General features: G+C 38.6%; 1 protein-coding gene across 7 annotated transcripts in view; it reads left to right on the top strand.

The window, feature by feature from the left end:
• The window catches only part of APP (amyloid beta precursor protein), a 275,159-nt gene that overhangs the window by 39,984 nt on the left and 210,356 nt on the right, over positions 1 to 24,819 (top strand). For all 7 annotated transcript variants that reach the window (XM_024732020.1, XM_024732018.1, XM_024732017.1 and 4 more), the window contains exon 3: positions 16,148 to 16,315. In XM_024732020.1, the coding sequence (XP_024587788.1) occupies positions 16,148 to 16,315 (168 nt within the window). The remainder of the gene's footprint in view (positions 1 to 16,147; positions 16,316 to 24,819) is intronic.

Genomic DNA, 24,819 nt, shown 5'->3' with positions numbered 1-24,819 from the left:
TTATGCATAGTAGACACAGTGCCTTGGGTGAAAATGTTTCAAGTTAATTTCTTTTAAAATCAGAATAGAAATAGCTATAATAATGAATATATACTAATGAATCCAGCCTGAATTACACTCATCTTTATACCATCACAGCCCCAAAGTGTAACTTTTAATGATTTTTGTTAGAGATGAAGGGGGCCCAGTAAAGGTGTCAGGAGCCACATATCCCCCTCGTACTTGTACGTGGCAGTTGCTCCCTGTGGCTTTGGATATTTCTTACAAATTCAAGGTTGTTCACACCCAACACTGTCCTACCTTTCACATCTCCTCTCCCCACACTCATCCTATGTAGATTTTCTGCTCCCGTCTTTGGTTCTGCCTATTCTACGCAAACTCCATTCTCCTCCTTCTCCAAATCAAACCAGTCAATGCTTTATCATATCAGCGACTTTTATGAGCGAGTGGGGCCTCTTCGTTTTCATCTCCACCATTGTATGTCCATTGAAATCAGGAGTGTTTGGGTCACCCCTCCATCCCCAGCCTTGAATGTGTTTGGTTCCAGGGAAATGTTTATCTTAATATATGGCATCAAGTCAGAACTTTCCTGAAACTTAACCCAGGAACCCAACAACTCTGGGACCTTGTCTATTTGAAGTGGGAAGGGCAAGTGTTTGATAATCAAAAGCATATGCTATTTGGCCTAGCTGTTCAACAAATAGTTTCTGTCTCTTCCCTGTAGTATTTTCAGGTGTATTTTTTTTCACACGAACCTTCACTTTAGGTGTTAAGTTACACTGAAATCTCTGAGAATCAGTTCAGTGCCACTGAGGGCTTTAGCTGCAGGACTTTTTAAAATGGTTGATTGGATGCTTTATTAAAGGAGTCTGGCTGCTCACACTATTCGTACAATTTTTGGAGTTTAGTGAGGTAATCTGATGTTTTTAATTTTAATTTTTAATTTATTTTATTTTATTATTGTTTTTATTTTTGGCCGCATTGGGTCTTCGTTGCTGCGCATGGGCTTTTCTCTGGTTGCGGCGAGCGGGGGCTACTCTTTGTTGCGGTGCACGGGCTTCTTATTGCGGTGGCTTCTCTTGTTGTGGAGCACGGGCTCTAGGTGCACGGGCTTCAGTAGTTGTGGCTCGCAGGCTCTAGAGCGCAGGCTCAGTAGTTGTGGCACATGGGCTTAGTTGCTCCGCGGCATGTGGGATCTTCCCGGACCAGGGCTCGAACCCGTGTCCCCTGCATTGGCAGGCGGATTCTTAATCACTGAACCACCAGGGAAGCTCTCTGATTTTTTTTTTTTTAAACCTGCCTGAATTGCAAACTGATGCTTTTCTCAGGAATGTGTTCTCAAAGAGTCAGGAAATTAACTCTGAAGCTTTGGAGCCACCTTGCTTTTTCTGCCCTCTTGTTTTTTGTTCTTGTTTTTCCAAGAGGAGCCTGAGGGTCTCCAACAAGTTGAGCTGTAGCTGGCATTTGGGAGTTGGTAAAGACAGGGGGGTGTGGGTGCTGCAGTTTTCCCTTCTCCACAAGAGGAAATCACTCTCCTGGTGCCACAAAAAAAGAAAATCTCACAAGTATCTAAGTGGAATTATTGTTCCACGCCTTCGTCAATAATTACATTTTCTACATTCGACTTTATTATTGTTTTTTTTTTCATGCCAGGCATTCCTTAATGCTTTCCATAAATATTTATTGAGTGCCTGTATGTGTGAGAGAGAGAGACAGAGGGGGGAGGGCAAGTAGTAAAGAGCAAGGCAGATCTCACGTAGACAGTGAAGTAATCCTCATCTTGTTTGAATTTATGTAAAAAAAAAAAAGGACTAGGCTGCTTGTTCCACCTACTTGAAGCGTTTAGACATTATCTTTACTCCAACAGAGAAAACTCAGATGAATACTTACAGGTAGTACCATCAACTGCATCCTCATAGGAGCAGCACCTCACAATATTATCATTGCTGCTTTCCGATTGCTTCCGTGTAGATCATATCTGGGCCCCCAAACAGCCCTCTGGGTTCTGTCCTCACTTAGAGATAAAGAAACTAAGACTCAGATGTTGTGTCACTGCAACTGACATTAGAAGTAAGACTCCAATGTTTCTGGCTCCTGGCCTTCTATTGTTTCTGCAACAATTTTTTTATGTAGCTGAGAAAATAGAAATCAAGTCTTCACCGCTACCTTTCTTCTGAATTATTTCCTCCTCGTGTTGTAGTTCCTAATAGCCTTTATTCTGATAGAAAAGGCAATTTGAATAAATCTTATTGTGAGTCTTAGGGCTTTAGAAATGGAAAGCTTCTTTGAGAAGTGCCTTGGTGCCTTACTTAAGAAGGATAATCTATCCGTGCTTATCAAGCAAACAGCCTGAAACTTGAACCTTGAGTGTTCTTTAATGTTATAACCCTGGAGGAAGAGAAATAATCTTGGTTTACCCTACAAGTGATAAGTTAACAGTAAACACTTGGAGCAATGAGCAGGAATGCTGTTTGAAAGTTATCGTAGATTTTTCACATAAACTTAACCTTCTCTCTGATTTCTATTGTGTTTGCAAAGCAGTTTTCTCCTATACCAAAAAGTCCCAGTAGCAAAAACACAGAAAAGGTAGATAAGTAAATATTATGCAACTTTGAAAGGACATAAAGGATAGAATGTACGTATCCTTTCTGCTTATCAGAAATAAGATAATGTTCTCTTCCTGAAATCATTCTATCAGTATTCTAAAAACCTTAAATTTGGCATATAACAGCATGCTAGCTGTCTCTCAACTGCTCCGCCCCAGGCTAGTAGGAAATCTGTTGGAAATGACTTCCTAGAGTGTTTAACGGGGCTCTGAGGTTCATGTGAGTACCCCTCATGCCCCTGAGAGCTGCTCTTGAGATTTTAATATACATTGAAGGACAGCATTATATCTTAATTTACCTGGAAAATGAACATCTTTGTAGGGGTCTTCAACCTTAGGAGTAATTTCATGGCATTTTAGTATTAGAAATTATAAAGATATTAAGGGATATGGATAGTCTGGAATGTACTGGGCCCAGATATGGTTACTGCCTGCCTCATTGAAGCCTAAGACTATGAATTCCATTAGCCACCTCTCCTCATTTTAGTCTGTCCACCTATGTCAGTTTCACAGTGGCCTGAAGCCTGAAACATAGTTGAGGCTGTAAAGGAAAATAGGGGTGAATTTTTGGGCTGACAGAGTAAAGAAGTATGCTCTTTTTTCCCCTTGTCCAAGTAGTATGGGCTCTAAGATAAGGATGTATGAGTTTGGCCCTACCGTACATGTTCTAATTAAATGATGATCTGTCTCCATTTATAAATCCACTTCTTCTGGAAGCTTGTTTTCCATTTATTTCCCTCCTGCCACTTGTTCAAACACTGTTGTCTTCTCCTCTCCATCCCGTGATCCCTTGGGGCTCTGTTTCTTCTATGCTGTATACATCACAAATGGGTCAGTATTGTAGTGAGTAAGTGAAAGAAATAAAGAGAAGGAAAAAAGAACTAAAAAACTGTAAAATTTGCACTTATTTGTATGTTAAGCATAAGCTTTATGCTTTAGAAAATCCATTGTAGTGCTATAGATAAAGTGCTGTTGATAAAGTAAAGGTCCATTTGAGAGCTGTGGCATTAGATTGTGAAGAATATGACACTGCATAAAGGATAAAGGCTAAGTGCACCTGCCAGGTGATGAGTGAGGTACTGCAATTATGTCAACATCCAATATCTCATATTAAGAAGTGAGGGAGGGGGCACTTCCCTGGTGGTCCAGTGGTTAAGACTCCGTGCTCCCAATGAAAGGGGCCCAGATTTGATCCCTGGTCAGGGAACTAGCTCCCATATGCATGCGGCAACTAAGAGTTGCATGCCACAACTAAGGAGCCCATGAGCCACAACTAAGAGTCCACATGCTTCAACTAAAAGATTCTGCATACTGCAACTAAGACCCGGAGCAGCCAGATAAATAAATATTACAAAAAAAAAGAAGTAAGGGGAATCACCCCAGGAATAGTCCTAACAATTTAGCTTGCAAATTATGTGGTGATAGTATTCCAAGGCAATAAAATAAATTATATCTAGAGCTCATAACTATTCCACTTACTTGGCTGTGTCTAAGCACTAAGCTCAGGTGACATTGAGGCTTTAACTTTGGGACTTGTTTGGTGCCACCTGGGTGAAATCTGGTATGATCTCAATGTGAGGTATCAAATGACAGAAGTACTCGACCCCACATTCCAGAACTACATGTGTCCCCATTTCTCACCCCACCCTCTTCTCTGCACACACATCTACCTCTCAGAGAGAGCTGGGTCTGGGCTATGTGTGGCAAGAACCCATTGCTTGTGTTCCATGGATTTCAACAAGTGCATACTGGTTGGTGGAGTGTGATCTTAGTGGCTTGAGTATTTGGTGATGAAATTTGCATGTCCTTTGCTGGAAGAAGTGTAATTAGAATAAGATGTATTCACACAGCCACATGTAAAATGTGAGCAGGAGTGTGGTCTATTTAGTAGCATTACTGTTTTTATTAAAGTATTTCCTTTTAAAAACATATTGAGTGACAGATATACAGAACAAACTAGTGGTTCCCATTGGGGAGAGCAAAGGGGGGAGGGGCAATCTAGGGGTAGGGGACTAAGAGATACAAACTATTATGTATAAAATAATCTACAAGGACATATTGTACAACATGGGGAATATAGCCAGTATTTTACAATAACTATAAATGGAGTATAACCTTTAAAAATTGTGAATTGCTGTATTGTACACCTGCAATTTATATAATATTGTATAATACAGCAATCATACTTCAATTTAAAAAAACAGAGTGAAAACAAAATACATTTAATTTTTTAAAACCGATGCACTTAAGCAAATTGTTTATCACTTACAGAGGTATAGAGAAAAAGAAAGAAAAATTAAGAAGCCCACAAAATCAGTCACATTTAAAGATAGCAGTCGATTGCTGTCTTCTTAAAAGCTTCAGTGCATGTGTTTGGAGCACCATCTTATTTCCCCCCAACTCAGACCTTCTTTTCCAGTTCTAGGAAGTAAAACCAAGAGAGTATGGCTCACCATGCCCTAGCTGAGCCATTTTCTTATCTGATCCCTACCTCATTGAATACATGAAATAGCAAATATTTGTTAGATTTCTGAATATCAATGTGCTGGTTTGTGCTAGTTGAACTAATTGAAGTCCGTACTTTCCAATAAAAAAGGCTGAGAGGAAGTGATAAATGTGCAGTGAGATTAATGAAAGACAAACGGGTAGTATGTTGACATAAATGTAATTTATTGTTGTGTTGTAAATTTTGTGCTGCCTTATGTCTGACAGTCTAGTAGAAATATAATGCAAGCCCCATATATCATTAAAATGTTTCTAAGAGCCTCATTTTAAAATGTAAAAAGAAAATTAGTTGTAATAATATATTTTATTTAACCCAATTATCGTTTCAGCTTATAAAATTATTAATGAGGTATTTTATAATGTATCTTTCATACTAAGTCATCAAAATCTCAACTGGAGATTTTTCATTGGAAAAATTTGATAGAATGTATAAAATTTACAGTCAGAAGGTAGATTTGCTTACCCAAGTTGTTATCAACGTGCTTTAAAGTTTTTCATTAATAAGGTTGAGTAATCGTTTTTTTAATTTAAATTTACATTAATTACAGTGAACTCAAGCGAACAATTCAGTTCCTCAGTTGAACTAGCTAGTGCTAACCCTCGTTGGACAGTACAAGTTCAGGGTGCACGGCAGTATAGTCAGCCCTGGGTATCCAGGTTTGGCCTCCAAGGAATGCATGCTGTGTACCACTTTGTTTTGCTTAAGGTACTTAAGCATCTGGGGACTTTGGTAGGGAGGCATGTAGGGCGGGGGCTGGGAGGGAGGACCTGGAGCAATTCCCCTCCGGGTACTGAGGGACTGTATAACCTTTTTCTTGAGAACTAAGTACTAAGATCCATAGGCTAACAATAGAAAAAGTAGAAAAGCAGATTTTCTGGGAGACCAGTGCCTCAATACGCTGGGTGGGGATGACATCCAGGTTCTGAGAGGAGAACCCAGCTGTGAGGGTTTCACACAAAATACGATTTGAGCGCAAGATCCTACTGCTTAAAAACGTTTGGAAACTGTTAACCTCATCTACATCCCAACCCAGTTGAGCAGGTGACCCCTTCTGAAACCCTGATGGCTGGTTATCCATCCATTTAAGTGCCTCCTTGAGGCTTTTCCTTCCCAACAACTGTTCGTCACTGGTTTCCTGTTTATAGCTTCTTCCTTGTGAATTTCCTTCTAATGTCTTCTTCCACCCTTATTCTTTCCTATGTTCCTTAGAGTCTTCCAATAAAATTGTGTTTACCTCCAAGGTAACCTTCCTTTTATTTTTTAATGTTTATCTAAAAATGTGAGTACATCATTCTAGATGTGATTTAACACAGCAAGATTTCCCATGATATTTAGGGCCCTGTATTTGTAAAGCATGAGACTGCATTAGCTTTTTTTCTTTTCTTTTCTTTTCTATTCATCTCTTAAAACCTTTGGAACTCTTTCTTATGAAACAGCTACACAGCTATGCCTTTCCTGTCCTGTACTACTTCAAAGAATTGTTTCAGGCAAAATATAGGATCTTGTGTATACTTTAAAAATTCAACTTGAATTTTTACCTTCTGAAATAATCTTGAGCCCTTATTCTATCACTTAGTACTTTACTTATTCCTGGCAAATACGTGCCTGTATTAGTTTCTCTTGCTATAAATAATGCTGCAAAGCCACAACCCACCCCAAAATTTAGTGGCTTAAAATAATAATCATTTTTATAGCTCACAGGCCTATGGGTCAGCTGATCTTGGCTAAGCTTGGCCAAATTTGATAGAAAACAGTAAAACTTAAGAAACTGAATATGTATAAATTGTCTCATATCTAAAGTGGAGAGGAGTAATAGAATTTGATTTTTGTGTGTTGCATTATGTGCTGAATAATAGCTTATCTGCCCTAGCTGTCAGAACTAATGGAAATCATACAGGAAAATAGTTCAGTTGTTACCATCAAATTTCTTTACAGAGAATGCCGTTCAAACCAGCATCCCTGAGGACCCCAATTTCCACATCCTTCAGCTTGTTAGCAATATGACTTAAGTGCAGTAACTCTACAGTGAGATTTTTAGCAAAGCACTGTCATTTGAAATTTGCTCTAATTGCTCTCTACCTATAAACTCTGTGTGTGTATGTGTTTATTACTATTAACACCACCACTACATATTACACAGGTGGCCATATATAGTAGGTATATATACAGGGATATGCATACATAGGTATATGTTCATTGTTGAGAAATTAGAGATTAAATAAGGCAAGCCTTGAAGAACATGTGTTCACAATTTGGAATGTTGGAGATTCTGGACCCCTACTTTGGTAATTCAATTTGCTGTTTCTGATTTAAGGAAAGAACTAGTTTAAGAGAAAGTTTTTTGTTTTCATTTCTGGGGAGGTTTCTTAAAGAGGAAGCTACCAAATGTAACTAGATGTTAACATCTAGGGATTTAAATTTAAGACGTGCAGATTAAACATTTTTTAAACTGGATTTGCTTCCCCTTTACTTGGTCTAAAACTAATTTTTTAAGAACCAGTAACAAAGAACTGCAAAATACTACTATCGTCAGGGGAAAAAGTTATTTGAAAATAATATTCCAGAATTGAAAATAAAAAAGCTTGAGAAGTAGTAGCAGGAATGCCACCTGGTTTAGTATGAAAAAAAGTAAGCATGGGTTTTGGAGTAAACAGCCTTGATTAGACTCTTTGGCAGGTTTTGAGCCCCTCTGATTATCTAAGTAGATGTGGAAGTGAATTATCTAGGTTCTTCTGAGTCAAAGGAGATAATGAAGGGAAAGGCCTAAGTAGATGCTTCAGTCTTTGCCCTTAACTCTTTTCCGATCTCCATGTTCACATGATCAAGCCTGATGAGATATAACAATATTGAGAGAGTCAAAATAGTATAAAGATCATGATACTGTATGTTTTTGTATGTGAAACATGCCAGTAAAACTACATGACAGAATTAAAGAGATAAACATCAAAATGATGTTGAAAAGAATTTGACTGTTACCAATGTCAGAGCACAATAAACACAATTATACATGGTCTAGTATATATATGATGTATATGTGTATATGCATGCAGTTAGAATATAGAACATTTACTGTTTAGGACTAAATGGGCATTAATTGGATCAAAAACGATAGGCAAAGAGTTCGTCATACATGAGGCTCTGTTTTTTTTTTAATTCCAGTATTATATCTGTTCTAGGCAGTGGGCATCACTCTTTCTTGGGCCTACCTAAATTCATGCTTTCAACATTGGTAATTAATTCCACGAGTGTTGAATAACAAAGGTTTCTATTGGGAGAACTGATTTTCTACTGTGCACCAGCAGCAAGAATTTATTTACAGGCCTTTGTTATGAATTGGAAGAAATTTGGGGTCAACTTTAGAATATCTATCCTTTAAGCAGAAAAAAAGCTTCATACTGTCAAATGGCAAAACTAAAACAATTTAATAATGAGTTTGTTGTCCATTATTCAAAGGAAGACAGTCCATGGGTTGAGGGAATACAGTGCCTCATAAGCAGTAGATCACTGTTCTAATGGGATTTGGGACAAGAGCGCGTCTATAGAGCTTTAGAAGGGTCAACACTGAAACGGCTTGATTGTCTAGGAGGTCGGGAAGGGAATCTCCTTATAAGGCTAGCAGGTCCTATTTTTAGGGTAAATCAAGCTAGCTAGCTTAAGCTGAGTTGGAGGATTGTGATTGGTTTGTTAGGATTTCTTGACAGGTGTGTTTACCTTACGTGCAGGCTGGTATAGGTTTAGATTTGTGATGTGGACCACACCACTGGGATGGCCTTCATTTTTGGGGTCCCAGTATAAGAATTAGCTTTATCAATATTAACAGAGGCCATGGATCCATCAAGGAGCTCTAACTTGTCATTTGAAGCCAGGTCAACAGTGTCCCCAAAAGAATGTCAAATTTCAAGGAGTGAAATATGTGGATTAACTCTCTGAAAGGAATGTTTTCTCTCTTCACTCACTTTTTTTTTTTTTTCAATTTATTTATTTACTTTTGGCTGTGTTGGATCTTCGTTGCGGTGCACGGGCTTCTCATTGTGGTGGCTTCTCTTTGTTGCGGAGCACAGGCTCTAGGCACGCGGGCTTTAGTAGTTGTGGCATGCGGGCTCAGTAGTTGTGGCTCACGGGCTCTATAGCACAGGTTCAGTAGTTGTAGCGCACCGGCCTAGTTGCTCCATGGCATGTGGGATCTTCCCGGACCAGGGCTTGAACCTGTGACCCCTGCATTGACAGGTGGATTCTTAACCACTGCGCCACCAGGAAAGTCCCATCTTTTGTGGCACATCATTTTTAGCCTGAAACTCGAGCTCTGAAATAATTGTGCAGCACCTAATGGATGTGAGGAACATGGCCGCCTCTCCACACAGGGAAATTGAAGCTGTGTACAGTTTCGGTAATCACATTTCAGTTTTCTGTATGCTTTGATTAGCTCCTGCATTCTTTCTCACCACAAATACGTGCACACACGCACAGGGGCAAAGCCTTGGAAAATTACAATTTTCCATTTTAATTTGAGAGCCAGCCTGGTTGCATCAACGAAACCTTGATGGTGTAGGTCCAACACCCAGCTCTGCCTCTTCATAATTCTGTGGCCTTGGACAAATCCTTCAGAGCCTTTTCCTTCTGCTTAGAGTTGGGATGGATGATTTTACAGATCCTTTCAGTTCTGTGATTCTGATTTTAATTTCAGTTCTCCTCTGTTAGAGATAGGATGGGCAATTTCAGGTGTTCTGGTTCTGCTTAAGTTTTGTTTTGTTTTGTTTTTTGGCATTTAAAGGAAAGCCCTACAGATAGTCTTTTCCTTTTGAGAATGAAAATTTGTTTATGTTAAGGATTAAGTGAGGTACTTTATTTGGCCTTGAAAGGGGTTCACACTCAAATCTTGATTGTGATTCCACAGAATAATTACATTGAAAATGGAATATTTGAATGTTTTCAAAGCATTTTCATGGGGTATAATTATATTATGCCCAGGCTAAGGGGAAATTATTTATGTGAGGAAACCAGAGCTGGAATAGAAATAGCATCGCTGTGTGCTTTTTAAAAGATACTCACTATACGAGAAACTGACCCTGAGGAAACTGTGAACTGATTAAATAGTACCAAATAAGTGACTATATGAGGCCAGCTATTCAGACCAGGGAGAAGTTCGTTTAAATGCAGAAACAAGATGGTTTTCATTAGCCACAAACCTTAAAGTTACATAAATCCACGGATGCACTGAGCTATGGATCCGTGCCTTCTCCTTGCCAAGCAAGACTTTTCAGCCAGTGAAACAGAGAGTTCCTTGTTCCCTTTCCCTTTTAGTTGGGACCGTGTGGGGAGGAATGTTGCCAAGCCAGCTCTATAAGGAATTTTGATCTCCTTGATGATAATAAAGAGAAACTTTTTGGGGAAAGGGAACACCCAGTTTGAAAGACAGCAGGAGAACTTGTTTGAGAAGCTGCTTTTGCGCTTGTAAATTGCATTGATTCTAGGTGTAGGTTCGGGGTCACCTCTGCAGATTGGCCCAGATTAGGTATATATGTATATTTGTTTATTTTAATTTCCCCTTAAGCTTTTGGAAAGCCGTTTTCTAGCTAACTTGCTTTTGGAAAGTCCATTTTCACTTGAGTAGCTTGTCTATATAGTATGAGCCTAAAATATTCTTCTGGCCGCAAACGGTTGTTTTTAAAAGATTGACAGCATTTTTAGGTGTAGTGTTTGAGTCTCTGTAGTTCAGAGCATTCTGTAAATAGCCTGTTGTTTTTGAGGCAGTGTGTGCATGTGCCATTGTTTCAGCCAGTTATTCTGCCCGTTGTCACTGAGCACTGTTTTCCCATGGGAAAGCATCTCTGGTCTTATGATGTCAGTGCAAAGTCATTCAGGTTACAAGAATTATCTTCATCTTCAGTCTCTCAGAAATGCAGGGACCATGAATGGCCATTTATAGCAGGGTGCCAATCTTTTAGGTGTTGTCTTGGATTTCTGCCAAGTAACCTTAAGTTACCTTAGATAGTGTTAAGATGAAAACAACATTAAAATGTAATAGTTATTTAAGTGGTTATATTTCCCATCCACTAAAGCTTTTATATTTATTTTTATTAAGAGAAATGTTTTTTGTAAAGTTAGGAATAATTATCTTTAGGATAACTTTGACAGGGTATGCATTTTCACTGGCTATAAATAACTTACTCTAAGACTGAAATATTTAAGTTTTAAGAGCATCCATTTTAACACGTCCTGAATAGGACCTTGTGTATGATGTATTAGGCCACTTTTTGAGGCTTCATTCAGAAAAAAGGGATTTGAGTAAACCTGTTGGGCCCTTGGAAGGCTAAGTATTATCTTCCATGTGACCACCTTGGCTGGTGATGGTTTCCTTCTGGATGAATGCCAGGGAGTGGGCTGCTCCTAGCAGCTAGGCTTTGTTTCTTAAATGGGTTATTTGATTCCAGTAAGGATCCTGGGTTGTTTGTCTTGTTTTAATTAACTGAGCCAGGGATATGTTTCTTAAAACCTGAAATTCTTTGCAGGTGGGCTTCATTAAGAATAGAAAAGCTTCTGGTTCAATCTGTTATCTCCCAGCACCTTACTCTGATCTGGTGTTGGCTCGGGAAAGAATTTTTGCCCAAGAAACATGTCTTTGTGATTGAAGTATTTATTTGTGAAGGGCCTCTTGTAATGTCAAATGTAACAGATACATACGTACAGCCAGTTTTATAATTTCTAGCATAATAAGTTACCCTAAGTATTGAGGAATCAAAGTTTGAACTATTACACAGCTCCATTCTAAGAAAACAGGTCATGTTAATGATCATACTTATTTTTTTAAGTTAATATTAGATCTCATCTGGTAGAAAATCCAAAAGGAACTGAAGCATCTGTTTTCTTGTCTTAGCTCCCATTGTCAAAAGGAAGAGATCATAAGGCAATTAAAGATGTTTTCCAGTAATTTATTAGGGCCATAATCAATTCATTTGAAGGGAATGGGAGAAAGATTACCACTATTTGGTAGTTGGAACATATAAACAGATGGCATCAAAATAACTGTAAAGTTAAGAAGACAGAAGGATAACAAAGTGAAGAATGGAAGAAATAGAAAGATGTTAAGAAGTCAAGCTAGGAAACAATCGAGAAACAGTTGATGTTTGTCAGGTAGGGTGACCAGTTGTCTCAGCTTGCTGGGGAGTCTACCAGTTTTAGCACTAAAAGTCTCACATCCTGGAAACCCCTCAGATCCAAGCAAACTGATCGGTTATCTTATTGTCAGGGTAAGGACTTGCCTGACTTACTGCTTTGTCCCCAAAACTATTGGGCCAACCCAATACATCAGTGCCTAGCATGTGTTACATACTCAAACTTACTGAATGAAGAAATGTTAGCCGCTGTCATTTATTATTGTTGCTGTTGTTATATTGGAGTTGCCTCTCAGCAGCTAGGAGGTAAAAGCATGCAAACACCAAGACTTCTTAAAGTAGGTAAAAGAGAAGCAATGGCGTAATCTTTAGGAATGTCTTATGCTGTGGAATTGAAGGATTTTGAGTTAGTAATGGGATAATCAGGAAAATAAAGAGAGCCAGGGTAGTTGATTGCGACAGAAGCCAAGGGAAAAGACTTCCAAGGAAGAATTCATGTATGGCAAAGAAAATGAAAAGTGACAGGTATTGAAGAAAAAGGCTTTCCTTTCTTAGGAGGTTGTATGTAACCTTTGAGAAAATTGTTCGGATGGTAGGAATGTAAACCAAACTGCAAGGGTCCTGAGAAGCAGGTAAGAAGGTGGTATCAGTGAGTGTTTAAATCACCACCTGCTAGAATTAGTTGGAAGTAATGGGAAGATGACAGTTCCTCTAGAGCAGAGGCAGGCAAACTATGGCCCACTGGCCAGATCTGGCCTACTGCCTGTTTTGTAAAGAAAATTTTATTGTAAAGTAGCCACACTCATTTCACATATTGTCTGAGGCTGCTTTTGCATAGCAGCAACAGAGTTGATTAGTTACAAGAGACTGTAAGGTTCACAAAACCTAAAATATTTACTCTCTGGCCTTTTACATAGAAAATGTGCTAACACCCTCCTCTAGAGGATAACAGAATGGAATGAGGTAATTTTTGTCTATTTGCTTTCTTTCAGTAGAGGAGATCAGAGCCTATTTGTGGATGTATTATGGAGCTGGAGAAAAGGAGGAACTTATTGGATATCTACTGCTGTGTAATAGGTTACCTCAAACCTAATGGTTTAAAACAACAAACATTTACTGTCTCAGTTTCTGTGGGTTGGGAATTTGGGAGTGTCTCTCTTGAGGTTTCAGTCATGTCAGCCCAGCCAGGGCTGCCGTCAGATGAAGGCTGATGAGGCTGTAGGATGTTTCCCAGCTCACTTACATTGCTGTTGACAGGAGACCTTGGTTCCTCATCACATGGGCCTCTCCACAGGACTGCTTGAGTGTCTGTACAACATGGCAACTGACCTCCTCCACAGCAAGTGATCCCAGAGAGCAAGGAAGAAACCCTAGTGCCCTTAATGACCATGCCTTGGAAAACACATATTTTTGCCCTATTTTATTTGTTGCTACAGACAAACCTTGATACATTATGGGATGGCCGTGACGAGAGCATGAATCTAGGGAGTAGGGACCATTAGGGGTCATCATGGAAGCTGGCTACCATGGGGGAGAGAAATTGGTACTTCATTGTTCCTTGAGGGGAGGATATAGAATGAAGGGCCTTTGCATAGACAAGGAGATAGTAACTATGGAACACACTGTGGAGAGTCAGAGGTACAGAGAAATGTTAAGATGGTGGAGGTAGAATTTATTCAGCAAAATAAATACCAACAGTGGTAAAGGGTCATTAGTCCCTCTGTTCAGTTAGGGGTAAGGCCCCAAGATTCTAAGACTGGAAATCTTTGGGACAGGAATGAATTTGAGCAGAATAAAGTGCAATGGGGAATGCAATGGTGATTTCATTATTAGATTTTAAATTCCTCGATAATGGAATTTAAAACATGGGCAAAGCCCATATTTTATAAACAAGTACATTAATAAATTTTATATATTTATCTATATATTATAAATGTATTTTATGTCCTTCATTGCATCTAAGATAGGGCCTTATCTATAGGTATCTGATCATTATTTGACTTTTTCGCAATGTTATTATCTTATTACTTACTTCAGTAAAATGGACAAAATTTATATTCTGATTTTGAGGATCAAAGCATTGAATTTTCTCTTATTCCCTCAGGAAAACTGTGAAACTTATGTTTATGCAACATTCTGCTTAGGCTGCTTCTTTGCATCTCTTGGAGAATGAGCCTCTCAGTTTCTGGCTTGGAAATTGCAGGTGGTGGGCAAGGCCCCAAACTGGGGAGTTGAGGGGTCCTAGCTATTCTGCTGACGATCCGATACTGTGGCCTCAGCTGCTGTTTGTTACATCTGGCAGCAGAGAGGTAGAATTTTACTAAACATGCCATATAAAGTAGAACTAGAAATGCAGAAAATGTTACCTGAAACATGGTTTTAGAGATTGTGCCAGCAGCTTTTGCACTCAGGTCTATGATAGGTCTCAGCTAGGTTCAGTACAAGATTATTTTTTTTAAAGGACAAAAATCCTCTTATGGATTTATGGACAAAATATATATAATGATGACTAGAACGGACAGATGTTTGATCTATTTTTACATTTCTGTGGGGGGAAGTGTCAGGAAGCTATTTCTTTAACTGAAATCTCTTGGTGTAATTTTAGTGTTGTTTTTTTCCCTCCTGTGAACAATTTTTAGAAATGATACAAGTTATTATAGAATCACCCAGTTCTCCGCTGCATGAATGGCTTCTGTTGGAAGTTAACTCTTCTTAGCATGGATCTCACACATTTCCTCCGAAGCTAGATTTAACAAGGGAGGGATTACTTTGCCACCGTGTCTTTTGATACCTTGGTTTCGCATAACACTTGCACTCCTGTGGATTTATTTTTCATCTTTTGCTGATTTTTTTTTTCTTTTTGAGCTATTAAGTGAGGTAGTATGGATATTTCAGAACTTCCATTTTCCCTTTTAAAAATATTTATATGGGGAATTCCCTGGTGGTCCAGTGGTTAGGACTCAGCTCTTTCACTGCCTAGGGCCCGAGTTCAGTCCCTGGTCGGGGAACTAAGATCCCACAAGCTGTGCCGTGTGGCAAAAAAAATATGTATATATTTACATGAATGTAATACTGGTGGGCACAAGGGTTTGGAAATACAAAACGGCACCCATTTCAAAGTTATTTTGGCAAAATGGTGTGTTGCCTGCAGTGGTCATAGCTAAGACCTGTTGAGAGCTTGCTACACAGTAGGTGCTCTGCTGGACCCTGGGTGAGACTTGTCACCTCTTTGCAGCGTAGCTGAGGAGATGAGACACCAGCAACCTTACTGTACTCTTCAGAGCTGACAGAGTGATAACCAGAGAATGTTCTGGAGAAAACTGATGGATGGCCAACATATTCATTCATGTTTGTGCTTGGTAAATTCTACAGTAATTTTTCAGTCTGAAAAGTTATGAAGTTGTCACTTGCTAATTAGTAAAGCGCCACTGATACCATGCCCTCAGCTCTGGGAGGTGACATACAGCATTACTCACAGAGCTGGTCACCATGCAGGGACTTGGCATTGTTCTTTGTGTGAGTCACTTGGAGGTTATTATGAGAATATGGTTTCCTCCAGAGTGATTCTACTTATTTCAGAAAAACATCTGATTTTATTGTCAGGACCTTGCAGTAAGCAAAATGGATAAACTTGTCAATGAAATCTGCCATGGGGGAAAGGTATAAGCTTTTCAATGAATAAATTCTTCTCAATACTGCTAATTTCTTCATTTCAATGTTAAAAAACCAACACTGTATTATATGTGTTTGGAGATGTCTGTAGCATACATAATGCTTAACCCAAAGGAATTCATAATTGAGAATTAGGAGGAATAGAACTATTTTTGGCATTGCTCCAGGCCACATTTCTCTTTACAGCCCTTCCCCCCAGCCTCCACCCCAGAGCTATGGATTTTTGTAACTAACCAAAACTTACTTTTTCAGGTGCCCACTGATGGCAATGCTGGCCTGCTTGCAGAACCGCAAGTCGCCATGTTCTGTGGCAAACTGAACATGCACATGAACGTGCAGAATGGCAAGTGGGAGTCAGATCCATCGGGGACCAAAACCTGCATTGGCACCAAGGAGGGCATCCTGCAGTACTGCCAAGAAGTAAGTCTCCGCTGGTGGCCAGCGGTTCATGTTGGGTCACATGCACGTTTTTTTAATTTAATTTCTTTTACGTTTGTATTTTATCTCTTGCAGTGAATGTCTTGGTTCCTAATGATTCACCATACCATTAATGTATTTACTTGCTTTACCCTACAGTATGCATAAATATTTTAAAAATTATGTCATATAATAACCATCAATAAACCAACTGAAATATAATCTTGTATGTCAGATATACTTTAATTTAAAAAAAAAACGAGAAAAAACTGAGTAAAGTTTAAGATACCTTGGCTCTTCCTTTTATCTTTAGAGTATATCCCACTGTGGCTAATGCAAAGTATTGTGTTTAACAGTAACTAGGAATTGGGAGATTGGGATTGGCATATACACACTACTGTATAGAGTAACTAATAAGGACCTACTGTATAGCACAGGGAACTCTACTCAGTACTCCGTAATGACCTGTATGGGAAAATAATCTAAAAAAGAGCAGATATATGTATATGTATAACTGATTCACCTTGCTGTACAGCAGAAAGTAACAGAACATTGTAAATCAACTATACTCCAATAAAAAATTTAAAAAAATAAAATTAAAGTGACTAGAATTAATTTTCTCTATGTTACCAATTTGATATATTTTAGTTCATTTATTTGTTTATATTTAATTTTAGTTTTTCTCTCCTTATTTTTACGATTTGAAAACCTAAAACATTTACATTGTTAAAATATTGAAATAAGAAGTTGCACTCCGAAATCTCACTTGCCATCCATCCTCTGTTAAAAAATATTTTCATCATTCTTGATTTATCCTTCTTGAAAAAGAGAGAATTTATATTTTTCCTTCTTCTGCTTATACAAAAGGTAGCTTACAATAAGCACTGTTCTGTATTTTTAATATAACTTTTAGATCCTGGAAATCACCCCCTTGCCATTTGTAGAGATCTTCAGCCTTTGTGTAATTTCTCCTAGTTTTCTTGCTATTATTGTATAGGGTTTTTTTAAAAATTAATTCAGTTTAAAATAACTGGAGTCCAAGGCATTTTGTCCCACATTTCTAGACAGTTATATATTCCTACAATATGTGGCTTTTTGTGTTTTAAGAACATTTAAAGGAATTAGTCTTACACCTCTTGGCAAAGCAAAATTTCTTACCCTACATAAACAATGGATAACCTGGCAACATTTCCTTTGTTGTAATCTTTTATGTACAAGAAAATTTTCTTTAGCCCTGTTGGATCCAAAATGAGTGTTTAATGAAATATATATCTGTGTGTGTGTGTGTATATATATATATTTTTTTTTTAACATATACATATATGCCCACATGTATTTTTTTTTTTTATTGGTAGCACTATAAGAAAGGACAATCTAAATTCTAACTCCTGTGTTTTGAGAAGCAAAGAAGCATTTGCATTATCACAATATATTGCATATCAAGTAACTTTTGTCTTGAAGGAGTATGAACTATGATGTGAAAAGATAATTCTTCATGTTTAAGTAGAAATCACTAATATTGGCATCCTTTATATTATTTTAAAAAACATTTATTATATAGGGACTGTTAATAAATTCACTTTTGCCTGGATATGACATTTCTAAAATATACATTTTTGGAAATAATATTCACATTCTATTGAAGAGTTCCTCTAGTACAGTTTTGTAGATGAGTTATGAGTTGGTAAATTGGAACTCTGTGCATGCATGCTTTTAGGTTTTTGATACCATTTTACTTATCTGGATACACATGCAGATTATGCATTCTGAATGTTAAATAAATTTTTTTAAAGGCTACAACTCAAATTTCCTTAATGACGTTGACCACATAATTTTCTGTTGAATGGCTACTTTGATGTATATATCGTAGTTGGCATCTAAGTTTTTCTTCAGTGTCAGTCATGAATAATCAGATGTTTTTACATTTGTATGATGATTCTAGAAAAATTACTCTTCATGACCCTGAGAACAACCCTATTCCCACTCCACTTAGAGATCCCACTAATGACTGGGTAACTTCGCTTCCTGTTTTAGTCTGTTGTTTGTCCCAGGGATAAGCCACAGAGTGGTTCTTCGTAGTCCCAGCCGTTGCCAGATTGTTGGTGACCATGGGGTGGAGGTAGGGGGAGGAAAGTGAGCCCTTTGGTTGTTTCTCCTTTGTCTTGAAATTCTGGTTATATCTGCCTATCTCAGTTTACCACCCACTGAGGTCTTGTACAATGATACACAACAGGCCAGAGTCTTAAGATGGATTAGACAAACATTAGGCTAGAGAAGTTAAGAAAGGGCCAGACCATCAGGCCTTGTGGACCCTTTTAATGAATTTGATCTCTATTCTGTAACACCAGGATGTGTCATGGAAGGTGTTTATTATTTTAAAAGAAAGAGAATGACTGTACATTAGCATTTCCAAAAGTCACCCTCTAATAAGAACGTACTGTATAGCACAGGGAATTCTACTCAGTACTCTGTAATGACCTATATGGGAATAGAATCTAAAGATTGATTCTATAGAATCACATATTCGATGTATATGTATCCAAAGATACATATACATATATCCACTCTAAAGAGTGGATATATGTATATGTATAACTGATTCACTATGCTGTACAGCAGACACTAACACAACATTGTAAATCAACAATATTCCAATAAGAATTAATTTTAAATTAAAAAAAATAAATAAACTTATCAATTACCACTTTATTGTGAATCATCATGAAGGGCTGAGTTAGAAGGCTGGTCAATATGAGCACTCTGACCCTGAAAAAAATAAACAAAAACAAAAGCCACCCTCTTGCTTTGTCACTCTGACCTTATATCTAGTTTCTCAGTTCCCTGGGACCCAACTGGAGCCTCTACTCTGGAGCTGTCCAGGGCAGTAGCCACTAGCGGCACATGGCTGTCGAGTGCCTGCATTGTGGCTATAATGTGTGCTATAAGTGTAAGATGTCAATAAATACCATATTCAAAGATTTACATGAAGAAAGACTATAAAATAATCACATCAATAATTTCATATTGATTGCATATTGGAATGATAATATTTTGTATATACTGTTGTAAACATCATGTATATGTTACTAACTTGTGAATATGTATGTTATTAAAATGAATTTCAACTGTGTCTTTTTACTTTTCAGTGTAGCTACTGTGGAATTTAACATTACACTGGCATTATGTTTCCATTATATTATATTTCCATTGAACACTGTTGCTGTCCTGCCCCGCCCCATTCCACCAGTGACTCTGGGCTGTAAGGGTCTTAGATCCCATGATCTAGCAAGTGGGAGAGGGAAGTGGAAGTGAAGAGTCCCTCCAGACCTTCCCCCAGAATTTTACTGGTGCTTGGGAGTTAGAGAGGCTTATTTGGGGCCTTTTAAATACGTCTTTCATTAAAAATATTTTAGTGCAAGATGATTATATGAATACTTTTCTAGAGTCCAGTGGTTCTCTCTTCCTCCTTCAGACTTGTATCTCTGGGTGATGATGAGAGTGCAAGTGTGATGCAGACAGAAGTGACTGAAGTATAATTTTTGACAAGGCAACTCATGACTGCCTTGCAAAATGAATGCGTATCAAAACTTTTACTCAATTCATTAATTGATGAGGTAACCTGTAAGATGTTAACCAGTTTGACTTGAAGAGATTTAAATCCTTTTTCAACAAACTTCATTCACGTGGCTGTGAACAGGAATTATCTGATCTGCATTGCATGAGACAGAAAACATTTGCATTGCTATCAGGTATCTACAGTATCTACTCCTACAGGGTTGTAAAGTAGCCTATAGAGAGTCAATCAGAAGAACATACCCTGTTTAATCAGGTCATCTTTTCCCCTACCACCCCAGGCTCTGGAAGACAACACCTGCATTTCACTGCTAGAATACCCAGTACATAATCTCTTTTGCCCCTTTCTGAATTATGGATCTTTTTAATAATAAAACAGTCTCCTAATTTGGCAAATAAAAGTTCATTATTGATCTTTATGATAGAAATTTCAAGGGAATAGCATGGGAAGAGTCAAATTACAGTAGGTTCCAGGAAGAATAACATGTATGGGTGTTGATGCCATCTGTGGTCTCTCTGAGGAAAGTCCAAGAGGCAAAGAGCCTGTGGGCAATTCATGGAAAAGGGAAAGGCTTTGTTTTCTGTTGGGCTTTGTTTTTAAAGGGAAGGAACTTTAGCTGAGGGAAGCTTACACTAAACTGTAGGAAGGGTAGATCCATCATAAGAAAACTAGTGACTGGCTGAGTCTTAGAAAAGAGAATAAAAGATGGGGAAATAGTCAGGGTGGGTTAATTAGGCAGTTTATGTTGTCAGGTGATTGAAATCTACTCGTACATGGAGAATATTTTCTCCCATTGATGGAGAGGATCTTGGGGTAGGTATAGCTTACAGAATTTTTAAAAAGGCAACCAGTAACTGGGTCCTCAGATATCGAAACTGAGACTCAGTGCTGCCTGGAATTTCTCTGTTGGGCTCTCTTGTTTTCCGCTTATCCTTTCTCCTTTATGTTCACCTCATTTTCTCCTGCAAAGATGGCTTCCTTTAGGAGGCCAGGGAAGATGGCAACTCTGGGAGTTTGTTGTTCCAGTTTGGATTTCCAACCCCATTCTGCCAGTGTGCATTCTAATTCCCAGATAGGGTTCTCGTTGGTCCTGCTTTCAGTCACCCATCTATCTTTGGACTAGTCACCATATCCACAAGGACTCAGTATGTACTGGGACTGGCCCACCTTGGTCATGAGGGTGTATGGCTTGTTTGGCATCCCAACCAGAGCCAACTGGTGTGGGGAGAGGAGCTCTTGCCAGAAAAAAGTTGAAGAGTGGCATGGGGGCAAAATAGAATAATGACCAAAGCCCAACACAATGGGCTTAGAAACACACAGTGCCTTTTAAAAGTTTTATAGGTTGGAGAGTAGGTAGCTGAGGGAATTCACATCATGACTTTAACCAGCTTTGGGGAAGGTATTGGGGGGTGGGTGTTGGAGAGGTATTCACTCAGAACGTTTAAACAGTGTTCAACTTTTTCTATTGAATGGTGCATCATAAACTATCTAGAACATTGCTTATTGATATTTTAGGGTCTTTCTGCCACTTTCCACTTTGTAGGTAGTCTAAAATTTTTCTTTTATAATTAGAAATAATAGTTTCATTTGTAGGATTGAATTTTTGTGTGTGTTATTGGAAAATGTTTATTTTCCTTTATTTTCTTTTAGTTCCATATTTTTATTTTAGACAGTTAATTGACTCCCTGCTAAGAAAGCCAAAGAAAATAATGTTCGTAATATTTCCAACTCCCCTTCTCACAGATTTTGTAAGCTATATTATTTTTATATTTTTGAAGTTCAATATTATGGTCAGTTCTATTGTCATAATTCTCACAGTCGTAGGTTCTGTCTTTAACTGGATTCAGTGTTTACAGCAAATCCTTTCACCAAAGCATCTCTATTCCCATAATGTTTATTTTGATTCCTCTATTTTTTTGGGTGCCTGCCATCTTACTTAGTTATTTCCAGAAGTTGTTCTTATTGAACAATAGTTTAGTTATGTATAGAATTCCAGGTTGACAAGTATTTTTGTTCAGCACCATGAAGATGTTTATCCACTATATTCTGGCATCATTGTGCAAATTCCCTTTTTTTTAAATGTACAAAACCCATTACTGTCACCATTTACAGTGCTATTCATTTACTGATTACTTTCTCTCAATAGTGATGAATCATTTTTTTCTTTATGTTCTCAGTCCCTCTTGTGACCAAAACACAGATGTTTTAGAGACAGCTGTCTGAGTCAGAGAGGCAGCTATGAGCAGTCTGTGGTCCTAGGACAGAATGAAACCAACTGAACTCATGACCGTGACCTCTTTTTGACCTTTTGCTAACCAATTTAACTCACTTGTATAGCTGCACATCGTATCTGTTGGTGCTTAGCTTAATATGATGTGTCAAATATTTTTTTTTTGACAGTGAATTATCTAGTCCATATCTTTCATAGTTTCATGTTCCTCTCAGTTTGTATTCCCTGCTGTTGGTTGTTTTGTTGTTATTATTAATGTTGGCATTTTTGCCTCCTGATTTCTTTGGTCCTATTATTGGTCAAGGGCAAGATTAGGGAGAAAAAAGTAAAAATCGAGTCTTTTACCTTTGCTCTTATAAAGCCCTTATAAAGTTTGATTGGGAAGATAGTTTGAAACTTAGGTTTGTGTAATCAGCGTTTTATCTCATAGCATACACATTCTTGGTACCCATAAATTCCCTCCTGTTCCCCAATCATAATAGTTATGTTTTTGCCCAGTCATCATTCAAATGCTTGCATATTTGAAATACAAAAATTTTCTTTACATTTTTTTATTAGCACAGTCAGCACTATTCTTTCATTTTTTTTTTTTTTTCATCAAATGTGTATTGAGGACTGCTATAAACTTAACATTTGTGTCTTTCCCAAAATTCATATGGTGAAGCTTTAAGGTCCAATGGGATGGTATTTGGAGATGGAGCCTTTGGCAGGTAATCAAGGTTAGATGAGGTTATGACGATGGGGGCTTTGTGATGGGATTAGTGCCCTTATAAGAAAAGACACCAGAGAGCTTGCACAGTTTGCTTTCTCTGACTGTTCACACAAAAAGATAATGTGAGAACCTAGAGAGAAGGTGGCAATCTGCAAGCCAGGAAGAGAACCTTCACCAGAACCCAACCATGCTGGTACCCTTATCTTAGACTTCCAGCCTCCAGAACTGTGAGAAAATAAATTCCTGTTATTTAAGCCACCTGGTCTACGGTAATTTGTTATGGCAGCCTGAGCTAAGACTAGGACTTACTTTCGCTCCTTTGGGCAAAAGGATTTTAGGCCTAAAGTGTCACTGAGAATTACTGTTTGTAGAGATCATGCTTTACAAAGCATTTTATGCAACACTCGGCTCTGACTCAGAGCATGTGGTTTGTCATTTAGTAACTGCTTGTGGACAGCCTGTTGTTGGCACAGAGATTGGAAGTGAATCGGGCAGATGTTCTGCCCTGCTCTCTACACTGAAAGAACCTCTCCTGAAATGGCCTTGTGGTCTCCTCCTGCAGAGACTATTTCTTTCCATTGATAGAATCCTAAAGAAACTTTTAAGCAAGAGTTAGGGGTTGCTGGCCCTCAGTCCAAATTTGCCCTCAGTTTATTTTGACCCATTTGAGATGTAGGTGCCATGATAATGCTCAATAGTAGAGTGATAAACATGTAGCAGGGCCTTAAATATTCAGTTAAATGTACTAAATGATCACTAAGTACACTTCCTGAAAACAGGAAGCAGCCCTAGATGGTTCTTTATGTGACCCTGTGTTAATATGTTCTACTGTTGACTGTTGATGAATTATGTTTTCTAGCAGTTACAACCTCCCCTTCAATCTTGGTTGGACATGAGACTTGCTTTAACCAGTAGAATAGAGTGGTAGTGGTGCTGGTTTAGTTCTGGGTCTAAGCCTTAATTCGGCCTAGAAGTGTCTCCTTTTGCACTCTGGGAAGGCAGCCGTGTGGAGACGCCCAAGTAGAAGAGAATGGAGGCCCTCATTCAATAGCCCTACCTGAGCTCCCAGGCAGCTGCCAGCACCAGACACGTATGCAAGGCCAGGATGGACTTTGCAGGCTTCCTTGCAGTACTCTAGCTGACAACACCATGTGAAGAATCACTCAGTCAACTCACAGAATTGTGAGGAATTCTAAATTATTATGTGGTGGCTAACCTCCAAGATGGCTCCCAACAGTGCTTGCCTCCCTCCTCGTATTCGCATCCACACGTAGTCCTTAGTCTCCTCCTGCAGTGTGCAGGAGGATATTACAGAAATGACGTGTATGACATTTGAAGCTGGATCATAAAGAGCACATGGCTTCTACCTTACATACTTTTGCTATGGTGGAAGCCAGCCGCCATGTCATGAGGACACTCAAGCAGCACTGTAGGGATGTGCATGTGCTGAGGACCTCGGTGCTTCTGCCAGCAGCCAGCACTCGCTTGCCAGGCAATGAACGAACCACTTGGAAGTGGGTCCTGTAGCCTAGTCAAGCCTTCGTTTGACCTCAGCCCCAGCTGACATCTTGACTGCACCCTTGTAAGAGACGGGATCACTGAGCTCAGTCTCTTCCAGACTCCTCAGGCCCAGAAACTGTATGAGATAAGAAATGCTTACTGTTTGAAGCTATTAAGTTTTGGCATAGTTTGTGTGCAGTAATAGATGACAACAGATGTTCCCTTGACGATTATTGTCCTCTGTGGTCCTTTGGTAGAAAAAAGTTCCTTTCCTTCATTCTATACTAGATATAGAAAGTGCTGCCGTCGCAGAAACAACTTGAAAATAACTATGTAAATTATTCATCATTTAACAGCCTAAGGTGGCCACTTGCCTTAATGAACTGTTACATTACCCAGGTATTGGCCTAAGGAACCTAGAAGTCTTATAAGTAGATCAAAACTAGGATAATATTCCCCTTGAAACATACATTATAAAGCCTAGGAAGAAA

Source organism: Neophocaena asiaeorientalis, unplaced genomic scaffold, assembly GCF_003031525.2.
Source record: "Neophocaena asiaeorientalis asiaeorientalis breed wild unplaced genomic scaffold, Neophocaena_asiaeorientalis_V1.1 scaffold55, whole genome shotgun sequence".
In the NCBI taxonomy this organism is placed as follows: Eukaryota; Metazoa; Chordata; class Mammalia; order Artiodactyla; family Phocoenidae; genus Neophocaena; species Neophocaena asiaeorientalis.
The sequence above is the reverse complement of the archived record's forward strand: the minus strand, read 5'-3'. Positions and strand labels throughout refer to the sequence as shown.